This window comes from Barbatula barbatula (assembly GCF_947034865.1).
Source record: "Barbatula barbatula genome assembly, chromosome: 5".
In the NCBI taxonomy this organism is placed as follows: domain Eukaryota; kingdom Metazoa; phylum Chordata; class Actinopteri; order Cypriniformes; family Nemacheilidae; genus Barbatula; species Barbatula barbatula.
The window spans coordinates 15,630,464-15,645,317 of NC_136769.1; the positions used below are offsets into that span (position 1 = coordinate 15,630,464).

Below are 14,854 nucleotides of genomic sequence, written 5' to 3' on the forward strand. Positions count from 1 at the left end.
ACCCACCCCCATTTCATCATTGTTTATTTGTGATTGCATGGAATAATGTGTGTTTGTAGCAACTCCTTTAATAGCATAGTGCCCTGATTCTCTGTGTCTCTTTCTCTTTAACCTTTCTTTGCTGCATGCCGGGGAACGTGAATGTCACATCGCCCTTCTCCAGTTGCATCGTGGGCTTGTGTGCTGCTAAGATTAGCCCAACCCACGGAATGTCAAAGGTCACATCATCTGAATAAATACAGGTCATCCAGCATCAGTCTTGTGACACAGTCTATCCAGATCTCCTCTGCCTCCATTCGGGGAGTTTCTTCAGCGTACCTTCCTTCCTCCAGATAACGGTAAAAAGCATGCATTCTCCATTCTCTTTTGTTTTGTACTGCAAAATAATCATTGACAGCTTGTAGTCTGTAGTCATATTTAAATCAAATTATTTTAAACTGTTGCAAATTAAGTTGTACTGTTGCACGTTCAGGTTAGTTTTGTAGCAAACATTTGCACTGAAATTTTAGTTAATAGCTTTTGCGTCATTAATAAAGGTTGCATACAATCTTTATTGATTGAGCTGAGCATTCAACATCATATTTACTTTTTTAATCGACTGCCTTCAGAAATATTTTATGTGGGGTTCAGCTTGACCATGGGCTTTCAGCCATTGAACGTGTCTATTTTTAATTTTGGCCTTTGGTGTTCAAAGTAACATGAGTGGGGTTTAGAAGTGCTGCTGGAATGTTAAGAGCCATGGAACTCAAGGTCCTTGTCCAACTATGCTATAAAGGTTCATAAAATTGCTACACAATGAGATATCTTTATAGAACATTGCTATTCACAATCTCTGTGCTATTCCGAAATGCTATTGGAGAAACCATGGAAACTAAACCTTCACCAGATGCAAACAGGGGAAGTGAATACATTTATATTATATATTGTATACAATATACATCATGTATATTTTGTATAATATATTGTATTGTTTCTATATTATATCACAAATTGTTTTACCTCCCACTTATATTTGTATTCTATATCTTTATTCTATTCAAATGATTAAGAATTGTATTGTGTATATGACAATAAACATAATGAAGGCCGAAAACTTCAAAGAGGAATTTACAGTACCAAATACTGTTTGGTAATGCACGGGCAAATTTCAAGGTCATATGTATCTTCTTGCATAGCCTACATTGTATAACCACATCACCATGAGCTCTGTTTCCAGCATGTGATGCCAGTCACGTATCACCAAAACATATACACCCGCCCCTAATTGAAGTATAAAGTGAGTCACTCTGAAGCACGCCTCTTTTGGCACATCGGCCAATCAGTGTCTCTACAAAATTAGCGTCACTTGATCTCCCGCCTTCTGCGCGCTATCAATCAAACCATTATCACGTCCTGATTGGCTAATATGCGGGTTGCGTCATACATTATTTCCTTCATTTCAACTTCTTTGCAACGCAGGAAAATATCGTGTTCGGTGAATGACGCTGTGATTGTAACGCTATCGCATCGCTAACCGCAGTCAATTGGTGAGTGTTTCTTTATAACATAAAGTGCCGTTTCCAAGTGAGACGAATATTTCGAACGAAGCGGGATGCTAAAGTCTTTCGCTAGTAGATTTTAGCATTTTCCGTTGCTATTCAAATATTTTATTGTACTGTTATTTCTAACGTGCCTTACTCGTGGTCACATCTCAAGAACGTTTCGAGTGAGGACTGTTTAAAAGTAATTAATAAGATCTATTTAATTGGTAAAAAATAAATGATTTCCTTCCTTCATCAGAAAGGTGTGTGAAGTAAACACGCCCATCTGAACACTTTGACCTTTACTCGGGTTTGGTGTGTGTCTTTTGCGTCATCACTTAATTTCACGAGCTTTTGTTAGTTTTATTGTGTCTGATTTAAAAAAAAATCATACTCAAAAGTTATTGTTTATGTAATCTGAGCTATCTCCATCTCATCATCCCATATATCTCTCTCCCCAGAGTCAAAATGCCCCACTCTTACCCATTTCTCAGCCCGGACCAGAAGAAGGAGCTGAATGATATTGCTCTCAGGATTGTTGCCCCTGGCAAAGGCATTCTGGCTGCCGATGAGTCTACAGGTACATATTTGGTCCTTTTGTTAAATATCTAATAAGCAGTTTTGCCCATTTACACCTATTATCTCATACTTCCTTACTGCTGACTTTACGCAGGTAGCGTAGCAAAGCGATTCCAGAGTATCAATGCTGAGAACACCGAGGAGAACAGGAGGCTGTACCGTCAGCTGCTCTTTACTGCAGATGACAGCATGAAGCCCTGTATCGGTGGAGTCATTCTCTTCCATGAGACCCTCTACCAGAAGACAGATGATGGCAAACTTTTCTCCCAGCTCCTTAAGGAAAGGGGCATGGTTGTTGGCATCAAAGTGGACAAGGGTGTTGTCCCCCTGGCGGGCACCAATGGCGAAACCACCACACAAGGTTAAGAGAGCTGTGTTTTTGATAAATAATCCAAAGGTCAAGAATCTGTCGCTACCTTAGAGTATTAAACGACTAAAATACTCCCACTTTATATTGCAGGTCTGGATGGGCTGTACGAGCGCTGTGCCCAGTATAAGAAAGATGGGGCGGACTTTGCCAAATGGAGGTGTGTGCTGAAGATCACCCCCACAACACCCTCTAGCCTGGCTATCAAGGAGAATGCTAATGTGCTTGCACGTTATGCTAGCATCTGTCAGATGGTGAGACATACACAGATGTATATCCACACAGAATAATCTTAAAAATGTATGCGTATTATTTATTAAGATTTTCTCTGAATGCTTTTTCCTAAGCATGGCATTGTGCCCATCGTGGAGCCTGAGATTCTGCCTGATGGCGATCATGACCTTAAGAGGTGCCAGTATGTGACCGAGAAGGTTCTGGCTGCCATGTACAAGGCCCTGTCTGAGCATCATGTGTACCTAGAGGGCACTCTTCTCAAACCTAACATGGTAACCGCTGGGCACTCCTGTTCCCATAAGAATACTCCCCAGGAGATCGCCATGGCGACCGTCACAGCTCTTCGCCGCACCGTTCCGCCTGCTGTGCCTGGTTAGTAAATAACTTCAATAACTCACATACACGTTACAAGGTATGCCCGCATCCTAATGTTTTCAGCTTCTAAAAACAGGTGTCACCTTCCTGTCTGGAGGCCAGAGTGAGGAGGAGGCCACACTCAACCTGAACGCTATGAACCAGTGTCCCCTGCACAGGCCCTGGGCACTCACCTTCTCCTATGGTCGTGCCCTGCAGGCATCCGCACTCAAAGCTTGGGGTGGCAAGAAGGAGAATGGCAAGGCGTGCCAGGATGAGTTCCTAAAGAGAGCTGTTGTAAGTATGGGTACAGACTTGAAAACCAGCAGCAACAATGTTTAAATGTATTCAAAGTCTTAAGTATATAGAAGATTTGAATCCATTGGCACTAGATTATTAATTTATAACATTTCTATTCTCCTCTACAGAACAACAGCAAGGCCTGTACCGGGAAATATGTGTCTACAGGAGACAAGGGTGCTGCTGGTGCTGAGTCTCTCTTTGTGGCTAACCATGCCTACTAAACCCAAAGAGGCCTTTTTATATTTCAATGTTATTCCTGAAAAATAATGAAACTCCATTGCACGAAATGCTCTGAACTCTTGTTATTTGACCCATTCCCTTTTCATTCAATATTTGTGAAAAAAAAACCTAATGAAATCAGGGGAGATGAGGCCTTAAGTATTTATATTAATGAATAAATTGTAATATAATAACTTGAGATTTAGATGTTTTCAGCCCGGAAAATGATCTTTCTCTTCATCTTTTATTAACACTCCCATGTGTGCTACTGTATCACTTTGTGAAACATTGCTCTTGTACTTGTAGACACGTATATAAATTGTATTTGACTTGTACTAAGCACAACTGCCTTTCGGTGGTATGTTGTTGTTTATTATGACACTGAAAAAATATTAAAGTATCTCTCACAGCTGACCTCAGTTTTGACGTTTTCTATGTTGTGTCAAACTGTTCTGTGGTTCTATGTTGGTAGTGTAATTGTATATTTTGTCATCTTTTGAACTGTGCAGTATGTGATGGTAGATCAAGACCGTTGGCAAAAAAAGCAATCAAGAACATTGGAGTGCCTTATAAACCGTAAAGCAGCTTTAATATGTAAATGTATTTACCCTCCAGACTAAATTATTGAGCCTTGCTGTTTGTTCTTGTCTTTCACGGTGTTGTTCATACAAAATATTACCTTGCTTGCAAAAGTGAGTGTGTATATATACATTTAAGTAGCCCATTTTTTTTAGTTTTAAAGGGACCATACAAATTCTGTCTTTATTTATTCACCCTTAATGTCCCCATGGAATCAAACAGGAAAAATTTATTTTACAGTGTTGCAGTGGTTATGAATGATTTATCCGTGCACACCATTATTAAAAAAAAATAATCAAAAACATAATGCAACAAATCTTCTCCAAATGACGTCAGCAACAAAAAAGAGGTAGGGCGTTTGCTGACTGTCCAATGGCCAGGCATTTTTAGTCCTCCCCTCCAGGCCCAACTTTCAACAAACCAATATAAAGGGAATGGAAAATAAAGCCCCGCCCTACATTGTTTTCTACTAGCAGAGCCCTATTCACTCGGATACACGTAACAATACGGAAAAGCAACTTCCGTTTCATGGTGACTAAGTTGTTCAAAATCTGTATAAATGTCTTGTAGTCAATGGTGGAAGCCAAGAACTGTTTGGTTACATGCATTCTTTCAAATATCTTCATGTGTTAACCAGAACAAAGAAATTCATTTGGAACTATTTGAAAGTGAGTAAATGAAGACAGAATTATAATTATTGGATGAATTCTTTTATCTGAAAATAAAATTAATGGGTTTAACAATTAATGGAATGATTTGAAATATATGGAAAATAGTCCATATATACCTGTAAATATTTAATTTCTTAGTGCAATACTTTATAATTATTTGTAATTAAATTGAAATGATTTGTTCTGTGAGTTGACTGTGAAACGGTGTTGTGTGGCAGAACTGTTTATGTCTCCTTGCAGAGCGCAGTCGGACGTGTTTCTGTGTTGCACCTCCTGCTGTGATTAGTGATGTTTATGTCAACTTGCGCAATATTAGATATTGAAAGTGGATTAAGATGGACCCGTTTCGCCTTGGTTTTTATTGTTTTGACATGCATATCTCTTCAGATGAGCTATGGTCATACCGACCTTTTAAGTAATGAGTGAATTTTATGGACATTTGCGGTTAAACGTCGAGTGATATAAAGTGTTCGCAATGGATCAAGCAGACAGTGTAAACTCTGACCCTGTCGGTACAACTGACGGTGAAGGTGGGCTACTTTAATGTCGGCTTTAACATTGCAATCAGAAATACCCATAAAAGGAATAGGGATTTTAACATAAGATATTATTTTCCCAGGTCGTGTTCAACGTTGGAGGAATTGTATTGGGTTTTGGTATGTAAATCTGTCTGTTTAACGTTTACTGTGAACACGTGATTTAAGTGCAGCAATATTCATTATCTCTTTCTCTAGGTTGTTGGGGCTTTGCAATAACTTTGGATATGTGGTAATGCTGAGTGCTGCTCATGACATCTTGAAAAAACAAGAATCCCAAAACACAACAGCACATGTAAGCATCTTCACGTGATTGACAAGAATTCAGTATTATGTCAATGCCATCAGAGTCAAGTCAACGGATGTTCTTGTTTTTGATCCTCTTTACCCCACAGAGTTTGATTAATGTAGAAACGTCGAACAACAGCAACAGCAGCCGCTATGACTGCAATCCTGTATCCACTGCAGTAAGTCTTGTCACTCACATTTAAGCGTATGTTTGCTCCCTGAATTACCTTATGTAATATTTCTCTTTATGTCTCTTAAGGCTGTGCTGCTGGCTGATATACTACCCACCCTCATAATAAAACTCGCAGCACCCTTCTATATACACAAAATGCCTTATGGGTAAAGTTGACACATGCTTATGTTTAACTACAAACATCCATATATTTACAGTGCTACAATACAAAGGTATTAGACCGCCACGACCCAATGGAACTAACAGTATTGGTTTCTGTAATGGTTAATCCAGCAGAATGTTAACATATAATGATTGTTGTTATGCATGAATTTGCTGTTTTCAAATGAATGCAGAAAAATTGTAGTGCACTTTATGATTTTTTTTATTTAGATGACAAATTATCGTCTATAGCAACAGAGACTTTTGAAAATTAAATAAAAACAAGAGCAAGCTCAAGGCAGAAGAAGGCCACACAAAAGTTTTTTATGTTTATATGTGAATAAACACTATTTCGTCAATTCAGTTTGATATTTGTGTAGTAAATGAAAATACATCTGTTTTTGACAGATTCTTAAAAAAATAGTTTTCTCTTTATTATGACCGGTGGTCTAATAAATTTGACAAGCACTGAAGGTATTACTATAGTGGCTTGTAACAGCTTGACAGACAGCTTAATTTTTTTTACCAACTTATTGATTATTAATATTACTATTAGTTTATAATATTCATATTTTCTTTCAACTTTTATTAATGAATAGTTTCCGTGTCTTGGTGTGTTTCATCACGGCAGTAGTGAGCTTCCTGATGGTGTCCTTCTCTTCAACCGTATTGATGAGCATATTTGGTAATACGTGTTTGTGTGTGTTTTCTCCTGCTATTGAACTGCAGTAAGAAATGATCAAATGTTTCGTTAAATCTCTAAATCTTTCCTCAGGTGTTGTCTTTGCTAGTGTTAGTGCGGGATTGGGGGAGCTCTCCTTTCTCTCCCTGTCAGTGTTTTTCAACCGGTAAGGCCTCTTAGAGATCCATCCTTTTAACCATCCAGAAATATACTGTGTGCAGTATAAAAAACACATGTATTTTCTTATACTATTTACTTACTTAATCCTAATTCTTTGATTTCACTGCTTTTGAAAATGTATTTCTTCTAATATTTCTTAAAGAAACGTGTTAAATGGCTGGGGGTCTGGCACAGGGGCAGCAGGGGTTGCAGGAGCACTTCTCTACTCTGTGTTTACACAGGCTGGTCTGACACCCCGTATTTCTCTCATGATTATGCTGGTTGTCCCTGTTATTTTGGCAGTCAGGTCAGAAGAACTTCCTTAACTTTCATATATACCTGTGAAGACATTTTTGTGTGAAAATGTACTCTTTGCTTTCCATTGTCTCTTCTAGCTATTTCTTCCTGCTGACGTTTCCAGCTTCATTTCCGCAGTGGACCGACATTGAGGTTATTCACAGGTCTTCAGCGGTGGAGAATGTTCAGGAGAGACGTCCTTTAATTGAGGAGCTGGCGGATACAGAACATCAAGAGGAACAAGGTGATGGGTTTTGGTGAACATCTGTTCAAGTCAATTTATAGTGAATCATTCTGATAATTGTCCTTTCCATGTTTTCCTTTTAACAGAAGGCAAGCTCATCAGACCTCTGTCCTTCATTGACAAACTATACATCATGAAAGTAAGCTTTGTGATTTATTTGGTCCTTAGTTATGTGAATCTTATTTGCTCAAAAGTGACTTTTTAAATAAAAAGGGTTAGGTGTCTGTCTTGTGCATTACTTGTATCTAAGTTTTACCTTGTTGTGTTACAGTCAGGACTGGAGTGCACTTTTTCTTTCCATTTGATTCTTTCTTCAGTATGTGTGCTTACTTATTTTATTCCTTTAGGGTCTTCTGAAGTTTATTGTACCACTTGGTTTGGTATACTTCGCGGAGTATTACATTAACCAAGGACTGGTGAGTGCTGTCTGTACTGCCCCTGCTCTGATTTATAGAGACAAATAATGTAACATTTACTGTCATCTTTCTTTCTCCCCCACACACACACACACACATTAGATTGAGCTGCTCTACTTTCCTGACTCCCGTCTCTCACATGCAGAACAATATCGCTGGTACGTTGCATATCGATCTGAATTTCATACCTTTGAGTTATATTTTTAGTGGCTCCTACTAAAACAACAGTCAACATACAAGAATGTTGTTTAATAAGAAATAATAAATTGTGTTTTTGATTTTGTGCGATGATGTTACAAAGGAATGTATTACGGCTCTATTTTGCAGGTATCAGACCCTTTACCAGATTGGTGTGTTTTTTTCCCGGACTTCACTTTTCTGTTTCAAGATCAGGAAAATCTTGCTATTTTGTCTCTTACAGGTAAGAGTTGCATACTTCTACAATTAAGTGGTTTTCAATGGCTGATGCCAATGACAGTATCTTGAGGGTCTGTGATATATGATAATGGATATAAAATGTAGGTTAGATTTGATGCTGCATATAGTACATACTTGTGTAACACGACTCTCAAAGTGCTACACAATACAAATTATCAATATCATAAAAGCATAAAAAGAATTTTGTATAAGACATGCAACAACATTCAAAGACAGACATTTTAATTATATTATTAATATTACGATTTAATTATTATTGTTGGGGCATTGATAGATTTGGAAAATAATCTTCAATGTAAATCTTCCATGATAACACATTGCTGATTATTTCAAAATGCCCAAATGTTGTCTGAATTATTGTCCTTGTTATATTATATATATACTAGAATGTAAACATACTGATTATTATTATTTTTGTAATGCTAGGAGATTTGTGACTCAGATTTCTCTCTCACATTTTCTCTCTCAGTGTGTGAATGCTGCACTGTTGAGTGTCGCAGTATACTACCAGTTCTTGCCAAACCCATGGGTGGTTTTTATTATTGTCTTTTATGAGGGTCTGTTGGGAGGAGCAGCATATGTAAACACCTTCTATTTCATCAGCAAGGATGTATGTGAACCTCACTCATTCTGTACTTTCATTTAGAGACACATATAGCCATTAATAGTCCACAGTGCTAACATATACATTGTGTCTTTGAACAGACTGCTGACCGTGAGAGAGAGTTCGCCATGGCTGCAGCAAGTGTAGGGGACAGTCTGGGAATTGCTCTTTCTGCAGCTGCTTCCTTCCCTGTTCACCATTACTTCTGCTCATTATGAGAGAAAGAGAGTGATGCTTACATGTTGGTAAACCTTTATGCCTAAAAAGTTTGTGTTTGCGTGTGTGTTTAAAAAAACACATTGGCTGGTGGTTTTTAAATATGAGAAAATTTTCTTTGGTCACTAAAATATTGTGATTTACTTACATAAATGTTTTACCATTACCATTTCAACTCAGGATCCTGGGATCATGTGTGTTTAAACTAATTAATTTTCAGTATTAAAACATTTTAGTTGTGATATTGATTGTGTGTTGCTTTCATGACCCTTTTGAAAAACTGGCCAACTAGTGTCTGATATGTTTAGTCCTCCATTTAAAACGTGCTTTCAGTTCCATTTTGTGGCTAATGGAGTCTAATGGTCTCACCCTTGGTTTTTGAATCTAGTCAGCAAACACAAACTTGCGCCATCTGCTTTTCTCCTCATCTGCAAAGTTCAGCTTTCATTTCCTGTTTCCATTCTTTTCCCACGTGTTTTATAACGGCGTTAGAATAGAAAAGGAACAAAAAGATGAAGTGCTTCAACTGAACTGAAGTATAAAGTTATTTAAAACAAATAATTATGACCACTAGATGGTAGTATGCAGGTATAGTAATGTGTAATAGGCGTAATCGTTAATGAAACGAGCTTTCGTTCTGTAATCAAAAGCTGATAATAAACAATAGACATCGAAATCCTGCCTAAACCTTTATTCATGTGAGGTCAACTGAAAACAAACTCTTACGTTGAAAAAATTCAGCTGTACCCCGTATAATTGAGGAAGTAAAATAATATAAAGTTCGTACACATGAATGAGATAATTTAAGTAAATACTTATGAGACCACTTGATTCCTTCAGTCGATTTACTACAAAAATCTTCAAAGGTGAAATTTAAAAAGAAAAGTCACAGTACGTGCAAGAGAACAATCCGAGAGACTTTTATTTTGAAGCGCCGTGCGTCTAGTGGCCATCTTGGGTACTTTTCACGTTGTTGCATGTGATTCTGTAACGTTCAACCAGTCGAAGAGCTATAATAAAAACATTAAAACTGGTGAGATTTGTTGATATTTTCAGTTCACGGCATACAACCATAAATATGGTATATGTAACACCAATATAATTGAAGCTGAAATCATCCTTCCCATTCTCTATTTACGGTAGATATGTAGGCAGCTAGCTTAGCAACTTAAGTGATAACGCTACAGTAAGGTAGACTCGAAATTATGTTTTTGTCTACGTATAGGTCATAAATCGCAATTTTAAATAGTGCTTATTGACAGACGGTTTTACACCTGATCACAGGACGAGATAACGCACATTTGACACAAAGTCTGGTTCATATAAAGCTATGAGGAGTTAGTTTTCCACGTCATAGTGCGATGCTTGTTTTGTTTATGCATGCCACCATCCCTCTGTGCTAACAGGAAGTGTCTGGTGTTAAAATAACAGTGTGCCTGTGGTCCTTTTGTTAGGAAGGGCTCAGCAGTGCCTGGGTGCCCAGGGAGCCACTGCCTGAGTCCCTAGAGGTAGATACCAGAAAACGTCAGGACATGACTACTGCCAAAGGAGGCCTGGTCATCTTCACAGCCAACTCCAACCCCTCCAGCAGAGAGCTGGGGAAGAGGATAGCTGAGTAAGTTCTCATTGGAAATGTAAGAATCTCAAGGATTAATATGTAGGTTTCTTCACTGTGATTTTTGCGTTGTGTTTGAATCATATTCCTCTGAACTTTCCTTCTTGAACAGGAGGTTGGGAGTTGAGCTTGGGAAGGTGCAGGTCTATCAGGAAACTAACAGAGGTAAAGCCATCTTTGTAGTTTAAATTCAATTTAGTATACACCTGGGATGACTTCTGGTGCTGGCTAAAGAGGGAATTATTCATTTTCTGCATGCCATACTACGGTTGACAAAACGCCTAGTATCAGAGCTACTGTTTTGTTTTGGGTAATGCTTGCGTATATTGAAATGGGCGTATTCCAAAACTTGTCTAAAGGGTCAGATGGACAAAAATGAAAATGAAAGTAAGATTTGCTTTGTATCCCCACAGAAACAAGGGTCCAAATTGAAGAGTCTGTGAGGGGTAAAGATGTCTTCATCATCCAGACTGTGTCCAAGTAAGGGGCTGTAATACACAACAATAGGAATCAGAATTCTTTGAAAACTAAATAGGCTTTCTTCATCTGCAGGGATGTTAACACCACCATCATGGAGCTGCTCATCATGGTGTACGCCTGCCGGACTTCCTGTGCACGGAACATCATCGGTGTCATTCCCTATTTCCCCTACAGCAAACAGTGCAAAATGAGAAAGAGAGGCTCCATCGTCTCAAAGCTTCTTGCCTCCATGATGTGTAAAGCAGGCGAGTCTGTCCTGGATGTCAGAATTTTAGACAGAATTGTCCCTCCCTAAATTTGGCTTTAAGGGTAAATGTGGTTTTTCTCATTTGCTTTGTCTGTTCTTTCCGACCATCGTGGCTCCGAGCAGGTCTGACTCATCTCATTACTATGGATTTGCATCAAAAGGAAATCCAGGGTTTCTTCAACATTCCAGTTGACAATCTGAGGGCCTCGCCATTCCTGCTGCAGTACATCCAGGAAGAAGTAAGTCCTTATGTAGATCTCATTTGCATGAACTCCACAACTTGTCTGGATAGTTGTTATTGCTGTATTGCCTGTCCTTTTAACCCCTCAGGTTATTCAGTGGTTTTGTCGCAGACCTTGGAAATCTATCCAAAATGCACGTAGTGTGAGCTTGCCATTACTGACACTGGCACTTTCTCCCAGACTTTACTGCTGAATAAATTCATTCACTCAAGGTTTTTTATTTATTTTTCGCCCTGCCTCAAAGGAAGGTCATGCACAGGTAGCCATTAGTTAATAATGAGACTGTGAGGCCTTAATGTTTTTTTTTACTTTTCCAGATTCCTGACTACAGAAATGCTGTAATTGTGGCCAAATCTCCAGCATCAGCCAAAAGGTAAATTTATTTCTTATTTGTGCTTTATCACATGGATTCAGTAGACATCACATTTAGTCAATTAAAAGATGCTTTATCTGAAATCTTTGTCAGATGGTTATTGTAATGTGTGGTGCAGATCTTTTACCACTTTTGTATTTGTTCTGTAGTTTTAACCTAGTCCCCAGATTTATTTTTAAATATATCTGTGTAAAAAAGTAAAGCCAGATGTTCATTTTGTTCAAACTTGAGCACATGAACTCTTATATTCCTCTCACAGGGCCCAATCATTCGCTGAAAGATTACGTCTGGGCATCGCTGTTATCCACGGTGAAGCCCAGGATGCCGAATCGGACCTAGTGGATGGACGCCATTCCCCACCCACTGTCAAAAACATGGGGGCCATTCATCCAAGCCTAGAGATACCTTGTGAGAATCTCACTTCATCAATCTTGCGTCATTAAGACTCTTTCTCTCAGTTACTCAGACTTTAGAGTTTATATCAAGCTGTCTTTTCTTTTTTGCGTAGTGCTAATTCCCAAAGAAAAACCTCCAATCACTGTGGTGGGTGATGTGGGTGGACGAATCGCCATCATAGTGGTGAGTGGTAGGATGATATCTGAAGAGTTTGGTTCTAAAATGAGATAACTCTGTTTTAATATATTTTTTATATCATGTTTTATTGTGTTATTAAGCTGTATTTTTGAGTACTTATGGCTTAAATTGAAACAAAACTGACTGCAGTTTGATTGATATTAATTGGAATGCACAATAAAAAAACATGATTTTTAAAACAGTGTTATCTCATTTTGGAAGCAAATTTTCATATGTTTTCCTCCGTTCAAGGTGGTTTTTCTGAGTCATTGCTTTTAATATCCCATTTTTTGTTATCTTCAGGATGACATCATCGATGATGTGGATAGCTTTCTGGCAGCAGCTGAAACACTGAAAGAAAGAGGTGCCTACAAGATCTTCGTCATGGCCACCCATGGAATCCTGTCTTCTGATGCACCTCGACTAATAGAGGAGTCGGCCATACATGAGGTCATTATTACATCTTATTATATGTAGTGTTGCAATAACTTTTGGTTTAAAGTTCAACTTTGTAATCATTCCCTCGCCCTCATGTTGTTCTTCCTTGGAACAGCCTTTATAATTTACTATATGGAATACCGTGACATGCTTCCTCATTTATTCAGTTTTGATCCACAGAAGAAAGTAGTCCAGGTACAGGTTTTTCCTTTAAAAATCACAACCGTGTTGCCATCAATTCTGACATTTGTGTTGCTGTCATGTTGTGTTGTACAGGTAGTCGTGACCAACACCATTCCACATGAGATCCAGAAACTTCAGTGCCCTAAGATAAAGACAGTGGACATCAGCATGATTCTGTCTGAAGCCATTCGCCGGATCCACAATGGAGAGTCCATGTCCTACCTGTTCCGTAATATAGGCATGGATGACTAACGGGGCCAACTACCTAACATGTGCACAGAGGTCAAGATTTTTTTTGTCAGTTATAGCTATAGCATGTGTCATTAACCTTCTCCCCAATCAAATCCATCATACATTGTTTTATGTGTAATATGTTGAAATTATAATTGTGTGCTCAAATGGCCACCAAATCATTTCGATTTTAATCTCATCATTCTTTTGTCTACTGTAGTTTATTCGTTGGATGGTGAGCACTGATATATGGCCAACAATATGTCAACCGTATATGATAGCCGAATGCTGTTACATATCATGTCAGTGCCTCATCTGTGTTATTCTTGTGCCACTAGATGTTTGTGTATAGCTGAGTGGTAAATGCTGACAGCACTTATATTTAATTAAAATTTTTATTTAAAGTTAAATCAAATGCAAGGTACATTCATAGTCTTCAACATAGCACTTAAAAGTCCTGCTTATGGTAGAAGCCAAAGCTTCATAATGTACTTGACTGAATGTTTCTCCTGCTTCTAATATATTAAAATCGTTAGCTTTTTTGTTTCGCCATTAATGGAACTACAGAAGAGGTCTTTCCTCATAAATGTTTGTCTATGGCTGCCAGAATCCTTAAATATCTTGCCTATGAGAACTTCTTCATTTTCAAGTGAAGTGCAGGGTTTTTGTTATGTAACTAATATTTCAGGCTTTTATATTTATTCACTTGATGCACTTGATGACAATAAATAAAAATGAAAGTTTTATGTATGTATGTTATAGATCCCTTTATTGAGTCTGGCAGGGTTAATAAATTGACAACACAGTGTTTGGACTTTGTTGTACAATTCTAAGCCAGAGTTCAGAAACATGCTTATGCTGAAGATGTTGAACGGTTCACGGCTCTTCATCTTATTTTAAAATGCATCTATATGATTTGCCAGCAGGGGGCATTCATCATTTCCTTTTACACATTTCTTAATGCCAAACAAGTCAGCCAAATGCATAAATGACTTCCATGATAGCTGTGAAGTAATTGGTTGTTTATCCTGTTCTCGTCTGCTTTTGTCAAACAGAATAATAAAAGGGTGTTTGTTTTTGAAAAAGATATTTTACAGCTTTGTGTTTTCGATATTTTCTACAGGTTTGTTTTCATACTTTTACATTTCGTCAGATGTACAGTATAGCTTGTTCTTCTTTAGGTCAACCATTCTGACTCTTCAAGAGTGATTCAGATAAACTTAGAACTCAATTATACCTCTGGTGGAAAGTACCACAAAACTTTGATTTATTTGACCCAGCTAATCATAAGTAGCCAGACAGTTTCTTAGGGAAGTAACAAATCCTTAAGATCTTTGTTAATAATTTGCAGTCTTGTGTTCTCTACACATTAATACTGAAATCAACACATAATCGCCACAGAATTTTAAGCATGCATTGTTTTCTCGATTTG

At 38.0% G+C, this 14,854-nt stretch overlaps 3 protein-coding genes across 6 annotated transcripts; all 3 read left to right on the forward strand.

Annotated features, from left to right (window-relative positions):
* Positions 1–77: 77 nt before the first annotated feature.
* On the forward strand, positions 78–4,308 carry aldoaa (aldolase a, fructose-bisphosphate, a). Of its 2 annotated transcripts, none has more exons than XM_079455904.1 (7): positions 78–338; positions 1,982–2,100; positions 2,194–2,460; positions 2,560–2,720; positions 2,814–3,072; positions 3,152–3,351; positions 3,483–4,234. In XM_079455904.1, the coding sequence occupies exons 2-7, from the start codon at positions 1,989–1,991 to the stop codon at positions 3,576–3,578; spliced, it is 1,095 nt and encodes a 364-aa protein (XP_079312030.1). In that variant the 5' UTR covers positions 78–338; positions 1,982–1,988; the 3' UTR covers positions 3,579–4,234. The 2 variants fall into 2 exon arrangements, with proteins under 2 accessions (XP_079312030.1, XP_079312029.1); XM_079455903.1 differs by lacking the exon at positions 78–338 and adding an exon at positions 1,361–1,526 and having other exon boundaries at positions 3,483–4,308.
* Positions 4,309–4,611: 303 nt separating this feature from the next.
* cln3 (CLN3 lysosomal/endosomal transmembrane protein, battenin) lies at positions 4,612–9,288 on the forward strand. 2 transcript variants are annotated; one of them, XM_079455897.1, is made up of 16 exons: positions 4,612–4,823; positions 5,214–5,356; positions 5,446–5,482; positions 5,561–5,657; positions 5,758–5,829; positions 5,910–5,989; positions 6,584–6,669; positions 6,760–6,832; positions 6,989–7,132; positions 7,221–7,366; positions 7,453–7,505; positions 7,714–7,782; positions 7,885–7,940; positions 8,110–8,203; positions 8,690–8,830; positions 8,926–9,288. In XM_079455897.1, the coding sequence occupies exons 2-16, from the start codon at positions 5,302–5,304 to the stop codon at positions 9,040–9,042; spliced, it is 1,320 nt and encodes a 439-aa protein (XP_079312023.1). In that variant the 5' UTR covers positions 4,612–4,823; positions 5,214–5,301; the 3' UTR covers positions 9,043–9,288. The 2 variants fall into 2 exon arrangements, with proteins under 2 accessions (XP_079312023.1, XP_079312022.1); XM_079455896.1 differs by lacking the exon at positions 4,612–4,823 and having other exon boundaries at positions 5,019–5,356.
* Positions 9,289–9,976: 688 nt separating this feature from the next.
* On the forward strand, positions 9,977–14,502 carry prpsap2 (phosphoribosyl pyrophosphate synthetase-associated protein 2). Of its 2 annotated transcripts, none has more exons than XM_079455905.1 (11): positions 9,977–10,073; positions 10,495–10,655; positions 10,768–10,820; positions 11,069–11,135; positions 11,208–11,380; positions 11,506–11,621; positions 11,942–11,997; positions 12,257–12,405; positions 12,506–12,576; positions 12,874–13,020; positions 13,285–14,502. In XM_079455905.1, exons 2-11 carry the CDS (start codon positions 10,573–10,575, stop codon positions 13,441–13,443), a joined length of 1,074 nt encoding a protein of 357 aa, XP_079312031.1. In that variant the 5' UTR covers positions 9,977–10,073; positions 10,495–10,572; the 3' UTR covers positions 13,444–14,502. The 2 variants fall into 2 exon arrangements, with proteins under 2 accessions (XP_079312031.1, XP_079312032.1); XM_079455906.1 differs by having other exon boundaries at positions 9,988–10,073; positions 10,495–10,674.
* Positions 14,503–14,854: the final 352 nt, after the last annotated feature.